The sequence below is a fragment of the Rutidosis leptorrhynchoides genome, chromosome 4 (genome assembly GCF_046630445.1).
Source record: "Rutidosis leptorrhynchoides isolate AG116_Rl617_1_P2 chromosome 4, CSIRO_AGI_Rlap_v1, whole genome shotgun sequence".
Classification (NCBI taxonomy): Eukaryota; Viridiplantae; Streptophyta; class Magnoliopsida; order Asterales; family Asteraceae; genus Rutidosis; species Rutidosis leptorrhynchoides.
Window position 1 is genome coordinate 383,915,532 of NC_092336.1, and position 26,562 is coordinate 383,942,093.

Below are 26,562 nucleotides of genomic sequence, written 5' to 3' on the forward strand. Positions count from 1 at the left end.
TTTAAATATTATATTATATTTATGTGCATAGTTGACTTGTAATTTTTAGTCCGTTGCGTCGAGCGTTGAGAGTTGACTCTGGTCCCGGTTCCGGATTTTTGAACGTCCTTGCGTACAATTTAATATCTTGTACTTTGCGTTTTGAATCTTGTACTCTTGTAATTTTGAGACGTTTCTTATCAATAATTAGAACCTCATTGATTATATTTTGTACTTTTGAGCTTTTTGGTCGTTTGCGTCTTCAATTCGTCGAATCTGTCTTTTGTCTTCACCTTTTATTATTTAAACGAATATCACTTGTAAATAGAGCAGTTGCAACTAAAAGCTTGTCTTTCTTGAGGAATAATGCTATGAAATATATGTTCGTTTTTAGCATTATCACCTAACTTTGTTGAAGTCAAAGGAAAAGTTTGATTTGTATTTTGCATCTTCACATGTCAAGTTGGTTATTGGTTTCACATATAGTTTTCACATGTATATGTTGATCTATAAATACATAGCATGAAGAGATGAGAAGATCATCCAAGAGTGGATCAAGTGATCCAAAAGAGAGAGAGGATTAAGATATCACAAATGAGAGAAAAACATAGTTGATAGGGTTTATCAACGGAGTTTGTTTATTTGTGAGGGTATCACAAAATAGATAGGGAGTTGATCGGTAATATCAACGGGAACCTTTCTTTGTGAGGTTGAGAGTTTTATTCTTGTAAGGAGTGTAAAAGAGTTTAAGAGAAACTTAGATTTTATACTAAAATCTAAGGGGTTTGGGTTTGGGTTTAACTCATAGTGTACTTTTTCTTGTACCGGGTACTTTTATATTATAAGAATAAAGGAGACTCTTGGGGTGGATGTAGGCAGGGTTTTGCCGAACCACGTTAAATCGTCGTGTTATCAGTTACTTTATTTTGCATTTATTATTTCTCGCAAGTTTGCCTCAAACAATTATATCCACGCTTCCGCTGGTGTGGGTGCGCTAGACAAATTGTCATAACAAAACCTTATCCTTAGAACTCAATTAAAATTTTATGTAATTCGTAATTCTCATTGAATGAAACTAAACTAGTTATTTTTAAACCTAGTTGTACCTTATTCACATGTTAGTAATTTAATTTTTATTGAATAGACAACTATCTTTGAGTGATAATGCCTTTAATAAAGAGAGCTTCTCTTAAGACAACTCCGAGGACTGTCCTTAAAGGTATATAAATATACTATAAATTTGATTAATCGTCAATAAAAAGTCGATATCAACTGCGATGTATAATTTAATACATGTTAACGACGACACTAAGAGTTGTCGTTAGAAAAATCTTTATACTAATAAATATTACCCCGTAAAAAATATAGTTATATTCCTTTTCTTTTTTGAACAGCAGTTTGAGATCACCCAGGGGAATTAAACCACCCATGCGATCATCTCTCGCAGTTGCATAACCAGCCCCCAACTGCTGCCCTGGAAGAAACCCGGACCAATATGAGGGCATGGCCAGTAAAACTCCCTCTCCCCGCTGCCCGCGCAACGCAATGTGCAAAAGGCTACCTTGGGTGGATTTCAAAGTCAATGGATAACCTGTGTGCAATGTTGTAGTCCTAAGGAGTCAAACTCCCGACCTCTAACAACGAGTGTCAGACCACTACCACTTGGGCTACAACACAAGGTTAGTTATATTCCTTTAATGCCATGTTTTATATTTAATCCCATGTTGTTAGAATTTCGTACTCTAAAACATTACCTGACTTCTAATTACCTTAATTAATTAGACAAAACCATGGAACTTTATTTGCAAACAAGACATTGTCACCACATAGTTATTTATTTCTGAAAAAATCAGACTCAAATCGACATTTTGTGACAAGAACGTCAAAAAATACTAAATTCACCCATAGCCGGTCTTTGTGTAGTTATCAAATCTACATGGTTCATAGATTTTGGTTTGGTTATATGAATTTTTTTTTTTTTTTTTCGGCGAAAAAACAAAAAACTTCATTAAAACAAGGAAACTTCAAAAAAAATTGAAGCCCAAATAACGTACAACCAAAGTCAACCGAGCTTAAAACAAAAACTACAAACCAACCAAGCTCGAACCTAAACAAAAGATCTAAACAACAAAATAGAAAAAATGACCACGATACAAAAAACAAGGAAGATCGAGATATAGAGGGTGACCAATCAAACGTATGACGGACGATTAGCAACCATCTAAACGCCGACAACATTAAGCATCTTTAATGAATTCACCGAACTTTTCCATCTCGGCCCCTTGCACCGGACGTCTTCTTCTTGAACCCCTCCCTTTAGTCGTATTTAGGGGAGCCACATATGATGAGGATGAATTGGCATCTACACTCTCGGACTCGGCAACCATATTGTTCATCATAGTTACGAAGGCGGCGAGTGGTTCATCCGATAGCAGAATTAACCAAATCAGTGGGATTCAACAAAGAAATGTCGTTAGGTTTACCGAACTTGGAAGCAACCGTATCAAAGTCAAATGGTGTGTCCTTAATACCCTCTTCCCTCGATTCCGAATCTGACTTACCCGAACCTTTCGACCCAAAACAGATGAAGAACCTTTTACCACCGTGGGAGGGATAACCTCATCAACCTCGAGAACATTATCCAAGTCTACAACCGGGGTACAAATTGGCATGGATCCAACCAACAATTCTCTAAAGGGTGAGATCGAGCCCGTAAGGGCAGTAGGGGTCGAATCGTTTGCCAAGGTAGAAGAAGCATTGTGACCGGAACCAAGAACACGACTTTTACAACCATTAAAACAAATTTTCCCACAAAGACAATTGAAATTGTCAACCGAAACCGCTTTACCTTTATACGCCAAACAAACGAATTCGACCTTGTGATCCAAACAAAATCTCCAAGCCCTTAAACATTTCTTCTCACAAGTCTTACCAATGCACGGAAACGTCAAAGTATCAACCGAAGGATTATCAAGATTGGGAACATAAGCAGTGTCAGTGGTTTCCGAGTTGCAACCAACATCAGGAGGGATGTCGTGTTAGAAATCAGGGTATGAATTGACTGCCGGATTCATTCTTGAATCGTGTAATCACTTTCTCTATAAAGTATTTCGACCCTACGATTGCCTTGGTTGCACGAAATCTTTACAGGGATAAGACAAGAACGCAATCAGTGTTTTTGGCAATGAAATCACTGATCAAATTGTTAGAGAGTATGTGTGTGTTTTCTGTTTTTTTAAAAAAATGAAAGCAAAACCATATTCCTATATTTATAGGAAGCGAAAAGGTGCGAGTGAAAGTACGCAACCTTTCAACCAAAGGATGTAACCATTCAACGAAAAGACGCAACCCTTCATTTACATCTTTTAGAAATAACATCACTCTTCATGAAGAGATGTAACCATTCGTGGTTACCTTTCCATGAAAAGATGTAATTTCTAATACCTTATCGAATTAACCCGAACGAGCGTGCACTCCACACTCTCCAAACTCGTCATTGAGCTTAATTCGATAAGCCTTTGCTTTCTAGTAAATCCCAATTAACTAAAATGATTGTTGAAAACACTAAAATCACCAACAAATCCCCCCCATTTTAGTGTAATTCTTGATTTACTAAAATACTTAAACAAACAGAACAAACCAATGCATAAATGAAAATGTTTTAGAAATTGAATTTTCACTTAGTATAATATTTACGAGAATTCGAGTATCAGGGTGTTTCAGAAATTGAACCCTTCCACTCATGTGAAGACTATAAAATATTATACACATCAGTTTCTTACATATCCCTAAGACAATCTTGACACTATTATAAGCCATGTGTCTCAATCCTTCAGTGAACATATTGGCAGCTAAGTCCAAAGCTCCATTGAAGCGGCAAAACTTCTTGTTCACATAGGTAGTTCTTTTACATCTTGCACCCGCATTTGCAATTTTTCAAAAGAACTATTAAGAAGTTAAACTTCAACCTAACTCCACTTACGGGTCTAAACACATACTTTGGGATCAGAATATTTATGTGTTTCAATCTTCAGAAAGTAAGCTTACCTCATTGAATTCAGCTCCTAGCGTTGTACTAGAAGGGAATTGGGCGTCTCACTTTGAAAGATTTAATGGACTTCAATCCCACATCATTAGCCAACTTGTGCGCACTTAAGTCTTAGGCTAACTCTTTTATCATGTAATTTTAAATTTTGTTGTGACCCAACAAAATCCACATATATCACACTATTCGTGATCAACTAACGAAAAACTAGTTGTCTAAGGCATAAGTGTCTACACTTTCACTTGTTCAAATACATGCCTTAGTCACAAGACATCCCATCACTAGAGATCACTATGAACTTTAATCTCATTCATTATGACTTCAATCAATTTCCCTTTACAATCCTTTTATCCAAGGATTTATCAAATTCTTATTATACCATAAGAAACACGCGTGTACTAAAAGTTGATTGATTGATTAGTCATCCACATGTCCATTTTTCAAATTCCATCAATGTAAACCTATAATTTGTATACACTTGAAAATGCATCCCCATTATCCTCATGTACACAATTATTATCATTACATTGGATAGTGAGATTATTATTATAAACTTTCCTTAGTCAATTCACTTCCAGAATCAAGAAGAAATGACCAAAAGTTCATAGTGTCAATAATCCCAACATCAATCATTTGATTCAAGATTCCTTATCTATAAGTGTACTGTTTCAACTTGTAGATGAATCATCTATTTGATCAATAGTTTAATCAATATATCCTTAATATATTTAAGGATTCCCATTATCAATTGAAACATAATTCGTCACAACATTGTGAATTATCTACAAGTATTGAAATACTTATTCTATCACAGTTTGTCCCCTTTTGACATCCCTTGATTATATGATTATATTAATATAAATTCTACACATGGTCAAAACCATTTTGTAAACAAATCCTCCCATTTACGTCCATCATGACATATGTTCAAGATGAAATTAATTCATTTATTTTACTCATGGGACTTCTTTGTTGGGCTTAACAAGTGACTTATTATCAACAAAAGTCATGCCCCATCTGGCCATCTGATATTTAAGGTCATGTGTTCGTTCCACGTTCACATTGTTAAAAGGATGTGCAAAGATTACCCATTTTGGCAAAATCAACAATATTTGAACACCAAGGGTGACACCGTTTCATGCAATATCCATTCAATACAATATTAATTAAATAACGATAATTGCAACATCAAATTGACTGTTATACGCGTTATACGTAACGTCGATTATCCTTTGCACAAACTTTGATCTAATACAGTAGTAATTCAAAAGCAAAAGACGTGTACCTTTTTATGGGTAAAATGCCATATAGGCCAACACATGTTTTCGACAATAACCGTCTCCGGGTGATTTCTTGCTTCGCTCCATTAATACTCCCGAAAAGCAGTTGTAAATGAAACATCTTTAAACCATGGTTAGTTTTCAAAATCCAAGATACATGATATGCAATCGTGATTAAACCATGATTTGTTTGATTCACTTATTATATTAATCGGGCCAAAAGTAAGATGATTTTAATTAAAATTATATCCCAATAGTATGAAAATGACCATTATGATATTCACGGTTGTTTGAATATCTAACCATCACCAATTTGATTAGTATAATTAACATCCACAATGAATTTATTTAGGAAAGTCTTGCACCCTTTCCCAACAATTGCCAAAATCATATCTGTTACGTTGTTACAAGATTGAACCATTGCGACTACCAACCGTCATAACTATATATCAGTAGTTTGACTGACTTCATCTATAGCGATAGTCAAAGAATTCATACGTTCCGGTTAAATACGTATACCCCTATTTTAGTTATACCCAAAATAGAAACCGTTCGCAAAATATTACTTCAAAATAATTTGTGCAATTTCCCGGTTTTAGAAAAGAGACAAACTCAAAGAAAGAGATTTATGATTTTGGCGGCGTTGAAAGAAATACAAAATTCCGGGTTTGCCACCCCTTTCATTACCCACCAATCGGACATACACACTGGCTATTGTAAATATATTTAATAAATTACACACGAAAGAACCTGGCCATGATGCATTTGGAGAGAGATGTGCTGCAAAGTCAGAAAAGAACACCAAATTTATCCATGCAAGTTTCTCCAAATTACACTTCTTTTACTTTCTTATATTCGTACAAATCGGTTACCACCAACAGACCGACTTCTTTTCAACCACATGTATGTGGCATTTGCTAAATGAAATCATTAATTCATATTATGGTGCCATATGAATATGATGATATCCATATGATTGTGCCACGAGGCCATGGAATGAATTCCATTGAATTGTTACACCGACAAATTAATCTCATATCCATCACCGATTATCACACAAAGAATATATTATTTCTTTTATGTCATACGTTCTTCAAAGATTCATCATTCATGATTATGAACGAAAATACTTTATAGATTTGTTAGAAATCAGGGTATGAATTGACTGCCGGATTCATTCTTGAATCGTGTAATCACTTTCTCTATAAAGTATTTCGACCCTACGATTGCCTTGGTTGCACGAAATCTTTACAGGGATAAGACAAGAACGCAATCAGTGTTTTTGGCAATGAAATCACTGATCAAATTGTTAGAGAGTATGTGTGTGTTTTCTGTTTTTTTAAAAAAATGAAAGCAAAACCATATTCCTATATTTATAGGAAGCGAAAAGGTGCGAGTGAAAGTACGCAACCTTTCAACCAAAGGATGTAACCATTCAACGAAAAGACGCAACCCTTCATTTACATCTTTTAGAAATAACATCACTCTTCATGAAGAGATGTAACCATTCGTGGTTACCTTTCCATGAAAAGATGTAATTTCTAATACCTTATCGAATTAACCCGAACGAGCGTGCACTCCACACTCTCCAAACTCGTCATTGAGCTTAATTCGATAAGCCTTTGCTTTCTAGTAAATCCCAATTAACTAAAATGATTGTTGAAAACACTAAAATCACCAACATGTCGCTTCCAACATCAGATTGAACCACATTTAAGTTTGAGATTGAGTTTGGGTCAAGCGCATCGTTGTCATCTAAACCCTTAGCGATATTCATGTGATGATTTACATTTAAAGAAACCCGATCCATGTTAACAGGATAAGAAACCCCACCATTGAAGGTTAAACCTGAATTAGCATCGTATATACTGCTTGTATGATAAATTTGTATTTATGTTAATTTGCATCGTATATACTGCTTGTTTTGTAATTCTCGTATAGTTTAACCTAGACGTAAAAATGAATCAAAGGTTTTTTTTTTAAATTGATATAAGTATGTATATGTATATGTACTTATTTTAAAAGATAAACTTTTTAACACACACATTTATAAAGTCTGAAGTTTGAACTATTGCAATCTATTTTTTGTTTAATATTCACATATAGAAAGTGTGAAGAACTTGATAGGTATATGTTACGTCCAATTTTCTTTCACCTGTCTGCCTTTCAATTTATTCTTTTGTGTGTGCACTAATACGTGTAATAACCAAATCTTTTTGTAGTCAAAATCGTATGGCCGGGTCAAATTAATAGTATGATCAGGTGTGTCCCTCTTTAGCCCAACTACAATGCTAGATCGGCCCAATTTAAACTCCGTTTAACTAGGGTTTCAACCTTTTTCATATATATATTATGTCGACTAGTTTGATGCATGAGCATGATTGCATATTCAGAGTTTAACGACTACTTCAGCCGAATTAGTTTCTCATGATGACATATTGACACAAATTTTACTCAGATTACCTGTTTGTTCAATTGTTCGATTCAAATGCGTATCTAATCATTGGCGGCATCTCCTTTCAAGTCCTCGTTTCGCTCTTCTTCATCGAAATTCTAACGCTAATCGTATCTCATCCCCATCAGGTTTATTTATACGACGGAGTATTTGTTTTAGTAGTGAATTTTGGAAAAAGAGACTTATTATGTTTTTGTTTCATTCGATCCTGAGAAGCCTGTCCAACCACCTTTTAAATCCTTAGATTATATGAAGTCCTTTGATCGTATGCAGGATTTGTTTCCATCCACACGTGCAGGTATGATTAAAGTTGTGCAATCTTTGAATGGGTTATTGCTAATTCGCACCGTGACAAAGGATGATGATAATAATAATAATAATAATAATAATAATAATAATAATAATAATAATAATAATAATAATAATAATAATAATAATAATAATAATAATAATAATAATTATTATTATTATTATTATTATTATTATTATTATTATTATTATTATTATTATTATTATTATTATTATTATTATTATTATGTTTACAATCCAACCATTAATCAATGCACGGCCATTCCAGAATTTGATAGGGATGACCACTTTGATATTGTACCTTGCGGTATGACTTTAGTTTTTGATCCTCTTAAATCTCCTCATTATAAACTTGTTTGCGTTCGCACCTATTCAAATCGTGTTTCTGGACGTATTGAAGTTTACTCATCGAAAAGCAAGAGTTGGGTGTCTTCTGTGAGTCATGATGATCTAAAGATTGACTGCAGGTTTTATTTCCAGACTATAGCTGGAGTATATTGGAATGGTGCAATTCATTGGGCATGTCGTTACTCGATTTTTTATCTTAAGATCAATGAGAGTCGAGGCGATAAAATTCCTTTACCTGTACGACCCTACAACTTTAATAAACCATGGTGGCGTTGTTATCCACCTCTTGTTGAATCTCGTGATTCTTTGATGTTATTTGATGTTTTTTATTCATCGGGTTATGTGATTGATATTTATACATTGAACACAGACTACTCTGGTTGGTGCAAAAAGTATCATCTAGACATTATTTTTGATTTTCCTGTAGGGGAGTATCTAGGTTCTTCATATTTAATACATTGTTTCTTTCCGGGAGTAAGAGATGATGACGCATTTTTGGTGATAGAAACTCCTTCGAAGGCTGTTATAAGATACAATTTAGTGTCCAAGACTTTTCAAAAGCTTTGCGATCTTGACTTGTCTACTCGAGCCGGATCTTATACAGATATATGGGATCAAGGGCTTGTTGCTTTTCCTTTTTTTGAATCTCTTTCTCATGTCTAATTATATATTTACGAATAGGAATTGAACATCATTTGTTACAAGGTTAATTGATTCGTAATAGTTAGTGTGCCTTGTTTAATTGTTGTTACCTCCATCTCCATGTATCCACTATTGACTTTCCTCCATCTCCATGTATCCACTATTGACTTTCAAAGTTTTTGTTTTGTAACATTGACTTTAAATAATTTTGTGTTTGTTATATAAATTTTGATTAAAATTATACCAATAAAAACACAATTTAAAATCCAATCCATACATATAATTTTTTATCAAATATTATGTAATAAAAATAAAAATAATTAAAGTTAAAATTTCAAAAAAAAAAAAAAAAAAAAAAAATCTGTCGAAAGTCAAAGTTGATGATGGAATGGAGGGAGTACTAATTTATCTTGCTTATTGTGCTCAATTACCTTACTTCTATTTAAGTTATTTATATTTATTTATATCTATACATTTTAATTGATATCACAGTTGAATTAGACACATGAATGCAATATTTAACCGTTGTGTTTTTGCACCTTTTTAAGTGTTTTTTTTTTTTTTTTCTATCATGTAAGTAGCTGGGTCGAGTTTCATAGGTTCGGTGTGTAGTCACTGTAAAGAACTAGGTACATATTTCAGAGTTAATTGTATATCAACAAGAAGTGGGTTGGATAGTTGATTGTGGTTGGAAGAAAAGATTGTGAAGAGTGATGATAAAAGGATTTTCATTGCTAATTTATGCTACCAAAAGCTAAGTTACATAATCATCCTCTTTTGTAGATTTCATCTCATTTTCACGTGAATTGTTGTCCTTTTTTTTTATATACATAATTGTAACGTCCTCCCAATAGGGTCTGGAAGAAACGTTACTAATATCAAATAAACCAACATAATATAATACGAGAACAATACTAAATGAGAAAATTTAACTTTATTGAGTACGCAGCGGAAAATGAAATGTCGTTACAATAATGGAAATAACGATAAAGTAATTGTTCATATGCAGAAGTAATAAATGCGATATCTCTTGATCCTAAGTCCAAGTAGCATCACATAAGTAGTAGATAAGAAAGCTTGAATCAAACAGCACCTGAGACAAAACATGCTAAAGTGTCAACCAAAAAGGTTGAGTGAAGTTCATAGGTTTAACAAAAGTAGTTATCGTTGTTTTTAGACCACAAGATTTAGTTGTAAAGTTGATCTCCCGCAGGATCAAAAAGTAGATCTCGCAGATCCAAAAGTTATGCCAGTGCGTGATATTTAGACTAAACGTTCAAGTTTGCCCCATGACAAGTTGTGTCTGTCCTTGTCGGTTTAAATTTCATTATCAAGTAATACAAAGACTGAGTCAAATGTATCGGGGACGTTACTCCCGATAGGCCTACCCCCAATAAATAAGCATGCCGCAGCACTTAAAAATATCACTGTAGGGACTTAGTCGGACGTAGCCGGGTATAGCATAGTTTTAGCAGTTGGTACTTGTGTCTAAATTGTAAATAGTAAAAGCAGCATGTGTCTCACCCCGAATAAGTTAAATAAGTTTGCTAGCAATAAAGAGTGGGGCTATGAATTCACCTTAGTAAGTAGAGAGAGTTATTTCTCGGAATAGAGAGTTGAACGAGTGAGCAGGAAAGTCAACCTATTGACATTTAAGAGTAGTTAAGTGTTTTGCCCATGTTTAAGTTTAAGTATGTGTTTAAGTATAGTTTGTTTTACTAAGTTTCTATTCCTAGTAAGTTACTATTTTTATAAAGTTTCTATTTTTAGAAAGTTTCTTATTTTACTAAGTTTCTATGACTAGAGAGTTTCTAATTTTATGAGTGTTTCCATTTTAGGATACTTGCCGTATTAGATAAGCTTCCAATCACCCCTTTCCCTTCGAATGGCTAATTTAGATCTAGGGGCTTGAGCCATAGGACCCTTTAAATCGGAAATCCAAACCCTCTGCCTAGAATCTCGTAGAAACCATTCGTCAAGAAAGTTTGAAGATCTATACATCTCTAATACATATCTCAAAATGTTTTTGTGCTACAATATAATTAGTAGGTTATAGGTGCTAGTAATAGTAATAGTGTATACATGTTAAGTACTAGTATAAGTAGTATTAGGGTTTCATTAATTAGGGTTAGTTAATTAAAGTAGTAATTAATAACTAGGGTTTAGTAATTAATGTCCTAGGGTTTCATAAATGTTTAGAGTTTAATTAATTATTGTTTAAGAATTATAGTTTAGGTGTAATTAGGGTTTAAGGTTTTAATATGTATATGTATATATAATTCGTATATATATGTATATATATATAAATATTTTTTTTTACATGTATATATGTATATATAAATCTAGGTGTGTTTATGTATATAATTATGAATAACAAGTTTATAATATGAATATGAATTATCAAAGATCAAAGTTTATGTAAATAGTTTAGGGTTTATATTATACCTTTGAAGATTCAAGATAATTAACAAAGAAAAGATGAACACGATGAAGATGGAAGATCAAAGCCTTGAAAATCTTGAAGAACTCCTTGAAGATTCTTGAAGAACACGAAGAACAAGCTTGAAGATCCGAATACCACAAGAGAGGGAGAGGGAGAGATTGTTTTTGAGAGAGGATTTTGGTGTGATTTGTGAATGAGAAACTAGGTGTTTATATAGTGCAAGTATTAGAGTGTTAGTCAACATAAGGATGTTCTAATTAATGATTTTATTTTATTTTATAATTTTTAGTCAACAATAGGTGGTACTAGTTTATAATTAGTCAACATAAGGATGTACTAGTTTACACTTTATTTTTAGTCAACATAAGGATGTAAGATTTTTTTAGTCTCATTATTATTACTATTATTATTATTATTTTTTTTACATTTACGACATGATAAGTATTATTTTCTTTTTACTAATTCATGACTTGTATATATTTAGTTCCCAATTGTTTTATTATTTATATAAATGTCACTTTTTATTTATTACTTATAGGTTATTAGTTATAATATTACATAAATGCATAAATTTTAATTAGCAGTGAGTGTCGACTAACAGTTTATTATTTTCATCTTTTATTAACTTGTCAATTTTTGTACAAAGTTAATTAATATGTTTTCTAACTCTTAACACTTAACAATTGTTGATTAAAGTTTAATCATTAAGTTTTAATTATATTGTTTGGGCTTTTAATATTGGAAAAATATAGAATGGAAAAATGAGGGTCGTTATAGTACCTCCCCGTTATTGAAAACTTCGTCCCGAAGTTTTTAGGTAGTTTCCTCGTTTGCATCAGCAGTTGAGAAGAGATGGGGATATTTCTGTTTCATATGGTCTTTGCGTTCCCAGGTATATTCGGGGCCTCTACGCGAATTCCAACGGACTTTAACGATAGGTATATTGCTTTTACGCGTTTGTTTGACCTCTCCTTCCATGATTTCTATAGGTTATTCAACGAAGTGCATTTTATCATTAATGCGAAGATCATTCAAAATGATGATGTTATACAAGTCATTTCAGTAAATTGAATACATGAAATGTGTTATGAATAGTATTGAGCTCATTTAAAACCTTGAGCATTTTATGCCACAATATTAGGGCAGACAAACAAAGAGGAGTTCGTGAAAATCACAGTCATGAAATTTGATAGAGATCTTCATTGTTTACAACAAGAATATTTTAATGATGAATATAAGTTGAAAAATAAAGTTTTATCACTATTGAATAATATGGATAAAACGATTCGTTTATAGGAAGAGTATAAATGAAGCTATCATAAAAGAGTGAAATGAGAAAATTAAATGTTCGCCTTAACTTTTGACGTAGTCACGATTGATTTCCGGAATTCAAGGAATTAAAGGAAATCTTCGTAATCTATAAGATTTGATTCTCCGGTATTTACGAAATTTTGAGATTTGTTTGATTAAATGCGGTGATTTGCCTCGATTGATGTGTTTGGAATTTTGCTATAAATTAGCTTCTTTCGTTTCATTATCTTCACCACTTCTATACTTTCTTTCTCAATTCAAACTTCCAAAAGATTAAGAAAATGCTTAATCCAGTTCTGATCCTGGTTATTATATTGACCATCTATGCAGTCATTCTTCTTTTTCTTTTACCGCCAGAGGAATCTGTTTACTTCTACTATGCTCTTGGGGTTATAGTGTTTTTAATTATCCCGTGTCTTTATATTGCTATACGCATTGATATACACGGTTTGTAATTTCGGAGTCGTTATCGGGCTTTATATTTTCCCTTATATGTCGGAGCTTTATGCTTTTGTTTCTTCTTCCCGACTTCAAGTCAAGCGAGTAATGGTCCAGAATTCATAGGTATGAAGTTTCGAATGATCATAATATATAAAGTAGAAAGGAAAGGTAATAGCACGATTTGATTTGTCATATTACCAGAATATCCGGAAAAGACCGAATCTCCAAGAAAAATATTTTCTTGATATGTTTAGAGGTTAAATAGAATATAAGAGTCGTGTAACATGGAAAATGATGATTATAAAATCTATGAATCATCATCTTCCATTAAAAACTTAGCATGACTTACTGTAATATAATCACGTTGGCCTGACGTCATTATATTATACTAACTCATGCTTCAATTCCCAACACTTCTTCAAAGCATTTATAATTTAAACTCGAATTTTACAGAATATAGAAACTAAAACAGTTTCCTTTATAAAGATATCGCAAAGAGATACTTAATTGCAGACATGAATCGTTATGAAGATATCTTTCGAAATATAGAGGATATTTATGATGATATTTTGGAATTTCTAAGTTTGAAAGTTGATGAAGAAAAACTTTCCGCAAGCTTTTAACATGACTTCGGAGCAAGATATTCTCTAAAGATTTCACCGGATCCAAAATTACCTGGATTCTTTGAATATAGGGTTTGGCCCTTGTGTTTGTCCTTGGTCTCCTCCATGGTTAGCTCAATCCGTTTTTCAGTTCCAAATTTTCTTTTGAGCTTTTCCAACGTACCATTCTTTATTATCAAACTGTTGGCCCTTAAGACCATCTACAATTTTTCTGTTTCCTCTACATTTAATGCAGCCATATTTGAATCATCGGTTATCAATCCGAAATGGTTTCAAGAAATTTCATTTTTAGATGATTAAACGCTGATTGCGATCGTCAAGATTCAAAGGATGTTTTCAAGAATTTTGAATTTGAAGTGTTTAAGCGTAAGATGCATCCATCAATGGATCTAACGGTTGACGAAGAAATGTTGTGATTTTCAAAAGTAAGGAATGGTATGTTCGGTGGTTTGATTTGATAATTCATCATAGAATACGAATGAATATAATTCATGAATGTAGTGATCTTTAGGAAGATAACACTTGTTAAAGCTTTACTTAAGTTCCGATATGTCAAAATCAGAGTATGTAATTGAATTTGTATGAAAATGGTTTTTCTTTGGTGAACATATACATATATCATGTGAATGTAAGTAGTATAGTTAACAACTGCTGAATCAGAATGGAAAAATGTACAATGTAACATATTTATATGAGATATGAATATCTCTCGGGTTTTACCTACCCGTTAAAATATTTTTTTACAATTAACAGTTTGTACAAAAGAGAAGATATACGTTCATATATGTATTCTTCAGATGTAATCATGGTTTTAATGAGCTAATATAATATTAAACTCATTTGATTTGTTGTTGAAACGAGAATAAATAATCTCCAAAACCTTAGAGATTTCATAATTGTCGTGAAATATTTCGCTAATGAAGTTATGAATTAATACTTCATCTTTCATTGTTATTGATATACTTCGGTATATGATGTTGGTGCTCTTGGAATTCTTGTGAAATTCATAAGGCACTAATGATATTTTCTAGAAAGTTTCGAGTACATCGAAAATTAAAGTATACAATCAATCATGTATTTGAGTAATACACTTGGTTTATTACGAAATGGAGTTTATTGTATTGAAGCAATGATTAACGATTGTTAAGTTATTAACAAAAGATGTACATCATAGCATATTGTGATATGAATTAACCATGTAGTACATACTAGTTAAGATTCACACGTAATAGCTTAGTACGAAAAGATTTATTATTGTTCCAATCCATATATATAAAGTATACATATGTAATTCTTCAGGAAGAATGAGTCAATACATCTTAACTCATTATTACTAATATTCCTTGGTATCTATGGGGCGTATGATGTTAATGTTTGAGGTACTGAGTGTGATGTTGAGGCGTGGAATACGGATGTTGTCGTTGGTGAAGCTGGTGATGTTGGTGGTGATGTTGGTGGTGATGCCGATGGTACTGGTGGTACTGGTTATGCTGCTGGTGCTGCTGCTGGTGTTCGTAGGTTTCGCACCATATTCTCCAGAGCCACTACTCGAGCGCGAAGCTCGTTGACTTCTTCTATTATTCCGGGATGATTGGCGGTTCGGACAAGTGGATGAATAAGATCTAAAATTTTAGATATTATATATTCTTGACTGGATATCCTGGAAATGAGGGTGAAAATAGTGTTCCGAACGGGTTCGCCAGTAAGTGCTTCAGGTTCTTCACCAAGAGGTGAATTCGGTTGGTGGAAGGGATCACCTTCTTCTTGTCTCCATTGATTAAGTTTACTACGAACCCATCCCCAATTCATCCAAAATAGATGATGGCTGATTGGTTGGTTCATTCCGGTTACGCTGCCATTGGAGCTCGAAGAGTTCGAGGAATCCATATTATGTGTTTGGAATTAGGGTTTTTGATATGAGATTAGTGTTGAATACTGGATGATATATTCGTCTCCTCGAATACGTGTATATAGCAAAAAGATTTCCGTAATTTACGGAGGGAATTTAGGAAAAGTGTTAGACAAAATCTATTGGGATAGATACGATAAGATATAATAAGATATGATGTGTATATACTTTAATAATGGCAGTATGACGTGTCGAGATCATAAAATGATAAGTATGTAATCTAATAATCTTTTGATTAAAGACTTTCAATTCGTATACTGTGATAACCCAATGACATTTTTCGATTCACAAACCGATGCATAAAGGCATAAGGCATATATGTACGTGATATAACAGGGAGTTATATACGTTTGTGTGTGAGTAGTAACAATTATAAGAGTTTCAAAATCATGGATAATATTTCATGTAATACATATGTAATACACATAACCATGATAGATGACTTATGAATGTCAAGAATTTCTGAAATCATTGTGTCGCATTTAGATGCGGTGGTGTAATTGGATAGTACTCAGGAAAGTGAGCAGAGTTCTTAGATTAGCTCGGCATTCTAAGATAAGTAAAGTTTCTAAAGTATAGTGTAGCATTTAACAGTTAAAGGCAACAATTAAAGGCACTATGGTCAAGAAAAGTTGTAGTCCTACATTAGGAAAGAGACTTTGATTAGAATCTTTAAGTCAAGTTTGGTAAAGCATGATTGTTAAGATTATAAGGCAATCCTAAGTGCTTTAAGTGTAAGGCATGAAAGGTTATAGTTTCCTAGATTGCTAAGGCACCCTAGCTAGCAAGTAAGGCACACATAAAAATGCAATCCTGGTTCTCTATAACAGCCTGGTTATGCTCTGATACCAATCTGTAACGTCCTCCCAATAGGGTCTGGAAGAAACGTTACTAATATCAAATAAACCAACATAATATAATACGAGAACAATACTAAATGAGAAAATTTAACTTTATTGAGTACGCAGCGGAAAATGAAATGTCGTTACAATAATGGAAATAACGATAAAGTAATTGTTCATATGCAGAAGTAATAAATGCGATATCTCTTGATCCTAAGTCCAAGTAGCATCACATAAGTAGTAGATAAGAAAGCTTGAATCAAACAGCACCTGAGACAAAACATGCTAAAGTGTCAACCAAAAAGGTTGAGTGAAGTTCATAGGTTTAACAAAAGTAGTTATCGTTGTTTTTAGACCACAAGATTTAGTTGTAAAGTTGATCTCCCGCAGGATCAAAAAGTAGATCTCGCAGATCCAAAAGTTATGCCAGTGCGTGATATTTAGACTAAACGTTCAAGTTTGCCCCATGACAAGTTGTGTCTGTCCTTGTCGGTTTAAATTTCATTATCAAGTAATACAAAGACTGAGTCAAATGTATCGGGGACGTTACTCCCGATAGGCCTACCCCCAATAAATAAGCATGCCGCAGCACTTAAAAATATCACTGTAGGGACTTAGTCGGACGTAGCCGGGTATAGCATAGTTTTAGCAGTTGGTACTTGTGTCTAAATTGTAAATAGTAAAAGCAGCATGTGTCTCACCCCGAATAAGTTAAATAAGTTTGCTAGCAATAAAGAGTGGGGCTATGAATTCACCTTAGTAAGTAGAGAGAGTTATTTCTCGGAATAGAGAGTTGAACGAGTGAGCAGGAAAGTCAACCTATTGACATTTAAGAGTAGTTAAGTGTTTTGCCCATGTTTAAGTTTAAGTATGTGTTTAAGTATAGTTTGTTTTACTAAGTTTCTATTCCTAGTAAGTTACTATTTTTATAAAGTTTCTATTTTTAGAAAGTTTCTTATTTTACTAAGTTTCTATGACTAGAGAGTTTCTAATTTTATGAGTGTTTCCATTTTAGGATACTTGCCGTATTAGATAAGCTTCCAATCACCCCTTTCCCTTCGAATGGCTAATTTAGATCTAGGGGCTTGAGCCATAGGACCCTTTAAATCGGAAATCCAAACCCTCTGCCTAGAATCTCGTAGAAACCATTCGTCAAGAAAGTTTGAAGATCTATACATCTCTAATACATATCTCAAAATGTTTTTGTGCTACAATATAATTAGTAGGTTATAGGTGCTAGTAATAGTAATAGTGTATACATGTTAAGTACTAGTATAAGTAGTATTAGGGTTTCATTAATTAGGGTTAGTTAATTAAAGTAGTAATTAATAACTAGGGTTTAGTAATTAATGTCCTAGGGTTTCATAAATGTTTAGAGTTTAATTAATTATTGTTTAAGAATTATAGTTTAGGTGTAATTAGGGTTTAAGGTTTTAATATGTATATGTATATATAATTCGTATATATATGTATATATATATAAATATTTTTTTTTACATGTATATATGTATATATAAATCTAGGTGTGTTTATGTATATAATTATGAATAACAAGTTTATAATATGAATATGAATTATCAAAGATCAAAGTTTATGTAAATAGTTTAGGGTTTATATTATACCTTTGAAGATTCAAGATAATTAACAAAGAAAAGATGAACACGATGAAGATGGAAGATCAAAGCCTTGAAAATCTTGAAGAACTCCTTGAAGATTCTTGAAGAACACGAAGAACAAGCTTGAAGATCCGAATACCACAAGAGAGGGAGAGGGAGAGATTGTTTTTGAGAGAGGATTTTGGTGTGATTTGTGAATGAGAAACTAGGTGTTTATATAGTGCAAGTATTAGAGTGTTAGTCAACATAAGGATGTTCTAATTAATGATTTTATTTTATTTTATAATTTTTAGTCAACAATAGGTGGTACTAGTTTATAATTAGTCAACATAAGGATGTACTAGTTTACACTTTATTTTTAGTCAACATAAGGATGTAAGATTTTTTTAGTCTCATTATTATTACTATTATTATTATTATTTTTTTTACATTTACGACATGATAAGTATTATTTTCTTTTTACTAATTCATGACTTGTATATATTTAGTTCCCAATTGTTTTATTATTTATATAAATGTCACTTTTTATTTATTACTTATAGGTTATTAGTTATAATATTACATAAATGCATAAATTTTAATTAGCAGTGAGTGTCGACTAACAGTTTATTATTTTCATCTTTTATTAACTTGTCAATTTTTGTACAAAGTTAATTAATATGTTTTCTAACTCTTAACACTTAACAATTGTTGATTAAAGTTTAATCATTAAGTTTTAATTATATTGTTTGGGCTTTTAATATTGGAAAAATATAGAATGGAAAAATGAGGGTCGTTATAATAATGAATAATGATTTTTAGTTCCATAATGTTAGGAAGATGTCGCATTTTGTCCCATACAACGATAAAAGTAGTACATTGTTATTGAGAAGGATCGAGTCAATTTAGTGTTTCTGATCTTAGTTTCTGTTTTGGGTTTGATATGTTTAATTTGCTTAATATTAGAAAACTTTTTTCATTGTTACTATGTCACCAATCAAATAAGTAGAATCAAAATTAATGAAAAGGGTCAAGACGCTACCGATCCTAATGGGACGAAGCGGAAGGATGTATTGTGTGGTATCGTCTTGCGAATGTTTTTGCAAGTTTTGGTACGTTTTGAATTGAAATATTTTAAAATTTCAACTTGGTGAAGTATGCAAGGGGAAGCGGAAGAAGACTAAAGATGCCTCTGGGTTGGGTTCCTTTAAGCTCAAAGATTTTGATGAAGACTCGGATTATGGTGAAGATATTCAAAATTTGTTTATGGGCTCGATGGATGACAAAAGGACACCTCGTTAGGTGCGACTATAGATTCGACAAATATAGGCTTTTTCAAAAATTGGCGGATCGTGGGGCTATTACCCCCTCTTTGGGAACATTGATTGGGGACGGATCCTCTAATGTTACCTCTTTCAAGATAGAAAATCAGTCCGATAAAGATTTCTAGCGGAAAATTATTAATGATGGTAATAGTTGATCCTTAATTTGTTGTTTTTCGATGTGTTTTGTAGTGTTTGATTTTTTGTAGTTTGGATTGGTTAGTTTGATATGTTGCATAGGATGTCGGACTTTGATTAAATGAGGCTCGGTTATAGATAGTTTTTTGATGTCGTCGCTTTCTAGCTGTGAGCCTCATTGGTAGTCCTTGTATCTTTTGTTGAATGCGTTTACTTTTCGAAAACGTGTTCGTATTGATATAAGTTTTCGTTACTATTGCCAAAAAAAAATGTTTTATATTATTATAATTACAAATAGTTTACTCCTAAGACCATAGGTTTATTTAGATTTATAAGACTCCATTTCTTGTCGTAGGATCATAGAGACATGTGCAAAGTGTTCAATCAAATAGAACCTTAAATTTTTAGGCTGAAAATTTGAAAAGTTTATACAAATTTTCATTTATTTATGTACCGTGATGAAATATCATTCAAACAAATATTGTAAATTATAATTAGCTAGTTTAGAGATTACGAGCTTAAAAATATTTTTTATATGTATTGAAGATTTTAACGGTTATAAGGGTCTATTTCATCAAATACGGACTTCAAAATTGTCAAAACGACATGTCAAGGACATTTAGGTTAGTTTGGGTTATAACTTCTAAGAGTTCCTTCTCCTATCTAAATAACAAATATATGGCCGACCGCATCATCTTAGCTACTCCAATCTAAATATAAAAAAAAACATATGGTTGACCGCGCGATGCTATGGTATACTTGTTTCTGGTAGTTGTTTACAAAAGTACTTAGAAGGGTCTGCACACAACATGAGGCTGTTGGTAGTTACATAAGGCTGTTACAAAAGCACTTAGAGAGTGTAACAGACAGATTCCGGGGTTAGACGTAAGATTACTATTTTGCCCCTAGGATTATTTAATTGTGTCATTATATGCTTTTATTTTAGTTAATTGTTTATAATTATTTTATGTTACTGTTAGAATCGTTTTGTGACAATATGTAACACCGGCAATTTTTTTTATATATTACACAGCGGAAGACACCAATAATAAAACATAACCATAATTACATAATTACAGAAATCCACATGATTAAGTTTTAGGTTTACAAACGGTGTTACTTAAAATACAGTTCTAGTTTTGGTCAGGCTCCATTTATTATTTTGGAACCACCATTACAATAAAGGAAACTGTTGTTTGTATACTGCACAGTAGCCGTTTGATGGTGTGGACTTATGCAATCTCGTGACCTTCTTTTTTAGGAAATGATGAAGTTGACTTCTGATCCTAAAAGTCAAGTTACCCAAAAATGGTAACTTATCTAATTTGCAGCATTCTAACAGCCACGTCATCAACCCTTTTACCCAAAAAAAGAAAGAAAAAAAAAAGTTTTTGACACTAACATCTGATCAATTTCACAATTGTTGTTCTAGTGCACGTACATGACTGAATATATTTATCAAATATATACGTACGTGCAATAACCCCGAAATCTTTATGTAGTCAAATTCGTATGGTCCCAGGTCAAATAATATGATCTGGTTTTGGTGTGCCCCATCTTCAGGACTTCAGCCCAACTACAATGCTAGATCGGCCCAAATCAAATTCCCTTTAACCAGCGTTCCAACCTAATTACGTTGTTCTTTGAGTTTTCTTCGTATATATACTCCATAATTGTAATATCGACTAGTTTCGTGCATATGATTGCATATTTGCATGTTCAAAGATGAGTATGACGACTTCTTCAGCCGAATTAGTTTCTCATGATGACATACTGACACAAATTTTACTCAGATTACCTATTCGTTCAATTGTTCGATTCAAATGCGTATCTAATCATTGGCGGCATCTCCTCTCAAGTCCTCGTTTCGCTCTTCTTCATCGAAATTTTAATGCTAATCGTATGATCCCATCAGGTTTATTTATACGAAGGAATATTTGTTTTAGTAGTAATTTTTGGGAAGAAGAAGAGACTTATTATGTTTTTGTTTCGTTGGATCCTGAAAAGCCTGTCCAACCTCCTTTTAAATCGTTAGATTATATGAAGTCCTTTGATCGTATGCAGGATTTGTTTCCATCCACACGTGCAGGTATGATTAAAGTTATGCAATCTTCGAATGGGTTATTGCTTATACGCACCCAGACAGAGGATAATTATTATTATTATGTTTACAATCCAACCATTAATCAATGCACGGCTGTTCCAGAATTTGATAGGGATGACCGCTTTGATAGTGTAGTTTGCGGTATGACTTTAGTTTTTGATCCACTTAAATCTCCTCATTATAAACTTGTATGCCTTCGCACGTATTTAAATCTTGTTTCTGGACTTATAGAGGTTTACTCATCCGAAACTAAGAGTTGGGTGTCTTCTGTGAAACACGTTCCAAAGACTGACTGCAGGCTGTATTTCCAGAGTATAGCTGGAGTGTATTGGAACGGTGCAATTCATTGGGCATGTCGTAACTGGATTATTTATCTTAAGATCAATGAAAGTCGAAACGGTATAATTTCTTTACCTGTACCGCCGTATAAGTTTGATCAACCATGGTGGCGTTCTTATCCGCCTCTGGTTGAATCTCGTGATTCTTTAATGTTATTCGATACTTTTCGTTCCCGTGGTGATGATGTTGATGTTTATACATTGAACACAGACTACTCTGGCTGGTCCAAAAAATATCATGTCAACATTGTTTCTGATTTTGCAACTTCTGTAGGGGAGTATCTAGGTTCTTCATATGTAATACATAGTTTCTTTCCAGGAGTAAGAGATGATGACGCATTTTTGGTGATAGAAACTCCTTCGAAGGCTGTTATAAGATACAATTTTGTGTCCAACACTTTTCAAAAGCTTTGTGATCTTGACTCATCTACTTGACGCGGATCTTTTTCAGATATATGGGATGAAGGGCTTGATGCTTTTCCTTTTTTTGAATCTATTTCTCATGTCTAATTATATACTATATATATATATATATATATATATATATATATATATATATATATATATATATATATATATATATATATATATATATATATATATATATATATATATATATATATATATAGGAATAGGAATTGAACATCATTTGTCTTAAGCTTAATTGGTTTTAATAGTTAGTGTGCGTTGGTTAATTGTTTATGTTTATAATTTTACTACTAACTTATCATGCTTTTTGTGCTCAATTACCTTACTTTTATTCAAGTTAATTATATATTTTTATTGATATCACAGTTGAATTAGACACATGATTGCAATATCTAAATGTTGTGTTTTTGCGTTTTTATAAGTGTTTTTTTCAATCATGTCTGTAGATGGTCGAGTTTCTAGAGACCAGAGTTAATTGCAAATCAATTTTCTATCATCAAGTTTAGCGTTCAGCATCATTCGATTAATCGACCAAAACAGAGAAAGACTACGCCTTGCCATTCATTAATCGAAGAAGCCTAAAATTTTCCTCCCTGGGATGTTCTAGATGACAACGTCTTGCTCATTGAGAACGATGCCAAGAATGAAGTCCGTACACGAGCACTTAGCTCCATTGTGAAAGGGGGTCTACTTTTAATAAGCTTCAGTGTGTTAAATAACCTTTTGACATCGCCCGAATGAAGAACACGTGCCAGAAGCCGGCTTGATTCTACAAAGATTGAAAGGTTCAAATGAGGAACGTACGTAAGCCAGAGAGCGATAAGGTTGGATACCATATTTGGAAAGAGGTATTGAAGTGTCTTTAAGAAGATGAAGAGCAAGTAGAAGATGAGATAAGGTTCTTTCAAGATTATGCTTTTCAATAACGTATTGTTGTGCGATTCTAGAACAATAATATTTGTACTCCGAGAAGACATTTCGATCCATGATTAAGTCGATTACAGTCTCAAGCCCTATAAAACATATGAGTGATAAAAAGAATAACTTGATCAAGTTTATACTCGTGGTCGTTTTGGGAGGAGGGGTGTGTGTGTGTGTGTTGCGTGGCTTGTCTTGGTTCCGGTTGCTTCTTGCCGTGTTTCTCTTTATTTTCGGGTCTTTTATATATTTTCCGGATTTGTCTTTTTTGGGATTTAGACCATAAGACAATCTCCCTGTTGGATTTGGTTTCGGTTCTCAGGTGGGAGTGTGGGACGTTTGTTTGTTTGTTTTTTTTTTTTTGTGTGTGTGTGTGCAGTTGGGATCATTTATGATGCGGCTCGTGGAACTCGGTGATGCTCGGGGGTGTTTCTGGATCTAGGAATTTTAAAATTTAGCTTTGTTTGTTGTTGCTAGCTAGCTTTATTTATTGTCTACTCACTCTAATGGTGGTGTTGTTTGTTTAGCTTAGCTTTGTTTGTTTGTTTCCGCTTTTTTGTAGTACATTTAAGGCTTGATTTTAAGGCCTGATTTCCGATTCTCGATATTTTGGTTTATTATTTTGTTCATCATCGGATTCATTACTTATATTAATGTACTTATTTAAAAATTAAAGGGAATTGATATTTTCACACTTATTTTTTATACTTCCACCAATATTTAGTGACAGTTCCGAATATACCCTTCACATCATAATTGCTCTGTTTTTCTTATTCTTACTGTTGAATATAAGTATGTAATTCTTTTTTGTTTACTTAATCCTCTGAATTCCTTCTCTCAATGCATCTTCACCTATTTCCTTTTATTTTTATGCCGGTAACGTATTCTTTCTCTTTTTCACGTTGAATTCATAATTTCAATTCCTTTGTTTCTCATCTTCAACTGAAACGACCTTGACTCGCTTTCGAAAAACGACAATTTAATACCCAACCCTAACCTACATACAAGGGTTTCACAACATAATTTTAGACTCACATAACCCCAATGTAACAAGTAAAGGGGTTTATTAATCACAATAAACTCAAACCCTAACTTAATTTTTATAAATTGAACATAATAAGTCGGATTATGGTTTACCTCTATCACTTAGATTAATTCTAACAGCTGGAAACGCAAGAAGGGCACCAAGAACGAGTTATATTCAACTTCTTCTTCTCTAATTTAAGTTCCTTCACACATGGGTTTTCTTCAACACATTTTGGTTTATGAGAAAATAGTTCTGGAAGTGGAAATGAGAGTTCCAGACTCAATTCAGCTCTTATCTCGTTGATTTTTTTTTTCTTCAAAAAATATTACAAAAATAGTCCCACTAATTATAACCTATTGTCAAAACTGCCCAAATAGTGGTCGTTACAACTCTCCCCCACTTGGACTAGATCACATCCTCGTGATCCAAGCTTGGTGAACAGACGGGAAGTGTTTTATCACAAACTCTTCCGTTTCCCAATTGTACTCTAACTCTTTACCGTACTTCCACTTTATTTTGAACGATTTAATCGGTCGATTTCGAATTTGTCTCACTTGTTCATCAACAATCTCAACCGATTCTTCCACAAAACCAAGTTTATCGTTTACCTCAATCTCATCCAATGGAATAATTGTAGATTGTGCAGTTAAGCACTTCATAAGATGAGATACGTGAAAGGTATTATGAATTCCCGAAAGTTTCTCGACAATTCTAACTTATATGCAACTTCACCGACCCTTTCTAAAATTTTAAAAGGTCCAATGTAATGTGGACCAAGTTTACCCCTATTTCGAAATCGAATTATCCCTTTCCAAGGCGATACTTTAAGCATTACCATATCACCTTCTTGGAACTCGATTGGTCGCCTACGTCTATCCGCATACGACTTTTGCCTATCTTGGACCGCTTTCAACCGTGCATGAATATTCTCGATATTTTGGTTTGTCTCAAGTACCACATCGGTACTTCCTATCTCTTTTTGTCCAATCTTACCCCAACAAATTGGAGTTCGACATTTTCTCCCATAGAGCATCTCATATGGTGGCATTCCAATACTAGTGTGAAAACTATTATTGTATGAGAATTCCACCAACGACAAATGCTCATCCCAATTCCCACCGAAATCTATCAGGCACGCACGAAGCATATCCTCTAAGGTTTGGATGGTTCGTTCGCTTTGACCATCTGTTTGAGGATGAAAGGCTATACTGAATTTCAGTTAGGTTCCCATATCTTCATGGAATTTATTCCAGAATCGAGAAGTAAAACGAGTGTCTCTATCTGAAACAATTGACACTGGAACTCCATGTCTCGCAATCACTTCTTTTATGAATAATTTTGCTAAAGACTCGGATGATGACGTCTCCCGAATAGGAAGAAATAGCGCACTTTTTATCAACCGATCTACAATTATCCATATAGTATCAAACTGGGTTCTCCCCGCTTTCGGTAATTTAGTAACGAAATCCATGGTAATGTGCTCCCATTTCCATTTAGAAATTTCTAATGGTTGCAACATACCATAAGGTTTTTGATGTTCTGCCTTTACTTGTAAACAAGCAACACACTTTTCAACATAACTCACTATATCACGTTTCATACCGGGCCACCAATAATCTTCTTTCAGGTCTCGGTACATTTTAGTAGCACCGGGATGAATAGAATATCTAGATTTATGAGCTTCATCAAGCAAAAGACGCTTGATTTCACTAGTTTTCGGTATCCACATCCTCCCGTGCATTGTTAATAAACCACGGTCATTTTCTTTAAGAAGTTCAACTTGACCTTTCATACCCTCTTCTTTACAAATCTTCGACTGTAAGGCTTGAGTTTGAGCTTCCCGAACCCTTTGAAGTAAGTCATTAGTAATTATCAATCTTAATGATTTAACTCGGATACTCGATGGGCTACTCTTTCGACTTAGGGCATCCGCCACCACGTTTGCTTTACCAGGGTGGTTGTGACGCCCGGTACAAAATTATCGTGTACGGTTCATCAACAACAGGATCATTACAAGGTCAAACACTATATGCTGTTTGAAAACCAGTTTTGCATTCATAAAAT

At 33.3% G+C, this 26,562-nt stretch overlaps 2 protein-coding genes across 2 annotated transcripts; both read left to right on the plus strand.

The window, feature by feature from the left end:
- Positions 1-8,377: 8,377 nt before the first annotated feature.
- LOC139841883 (F-box protein At5g07610-like) lies at positions 8,378-9,079 on the plus strand. Its single transcript, XM_071832074.1, has one exon. The coding sequence runs from the start codon at positions 8,378-8,380 to the stop codon at positions 9,077-9,079; it is 702 nt and encodes a 233-aa protein (XP_071688175.1).
- Positions 9,080-21,407: 12,328 nt separating this feature from the next.
- On the plus strand, positions 21,408-22,559 carry LOC139841884 (F-box protein At5g07610-like). The gene has a single exon (XM_071832075.1). It carries the CDS (start codon positions 21,408-21,410, stop codon positions 22,557-22,559), a length of 1,152 nt encoding a protein of 383 aa, XP_071688176.1.
- The last annotated feature ends 4,003 nt before the right edge of the window (positions 22,560-26,562 follow it).

Bases quoted from the DNA above. Each gene is read 5' to 3' on its own strand.
- LOC139841883 (XM_071832074.1), top strand. From the start codon at position 8,378: ATGACTTTAGTTTTTGATCCTCTTAAATCTCCTCATTATAAACTTGTT.
- LOC139841884 (XM_071832075.1), top strand. From the start codon at position 21,408: ATGAGTATGACGACTTCTTCAGCCGAATTAGTTTCTCATGATGACATA.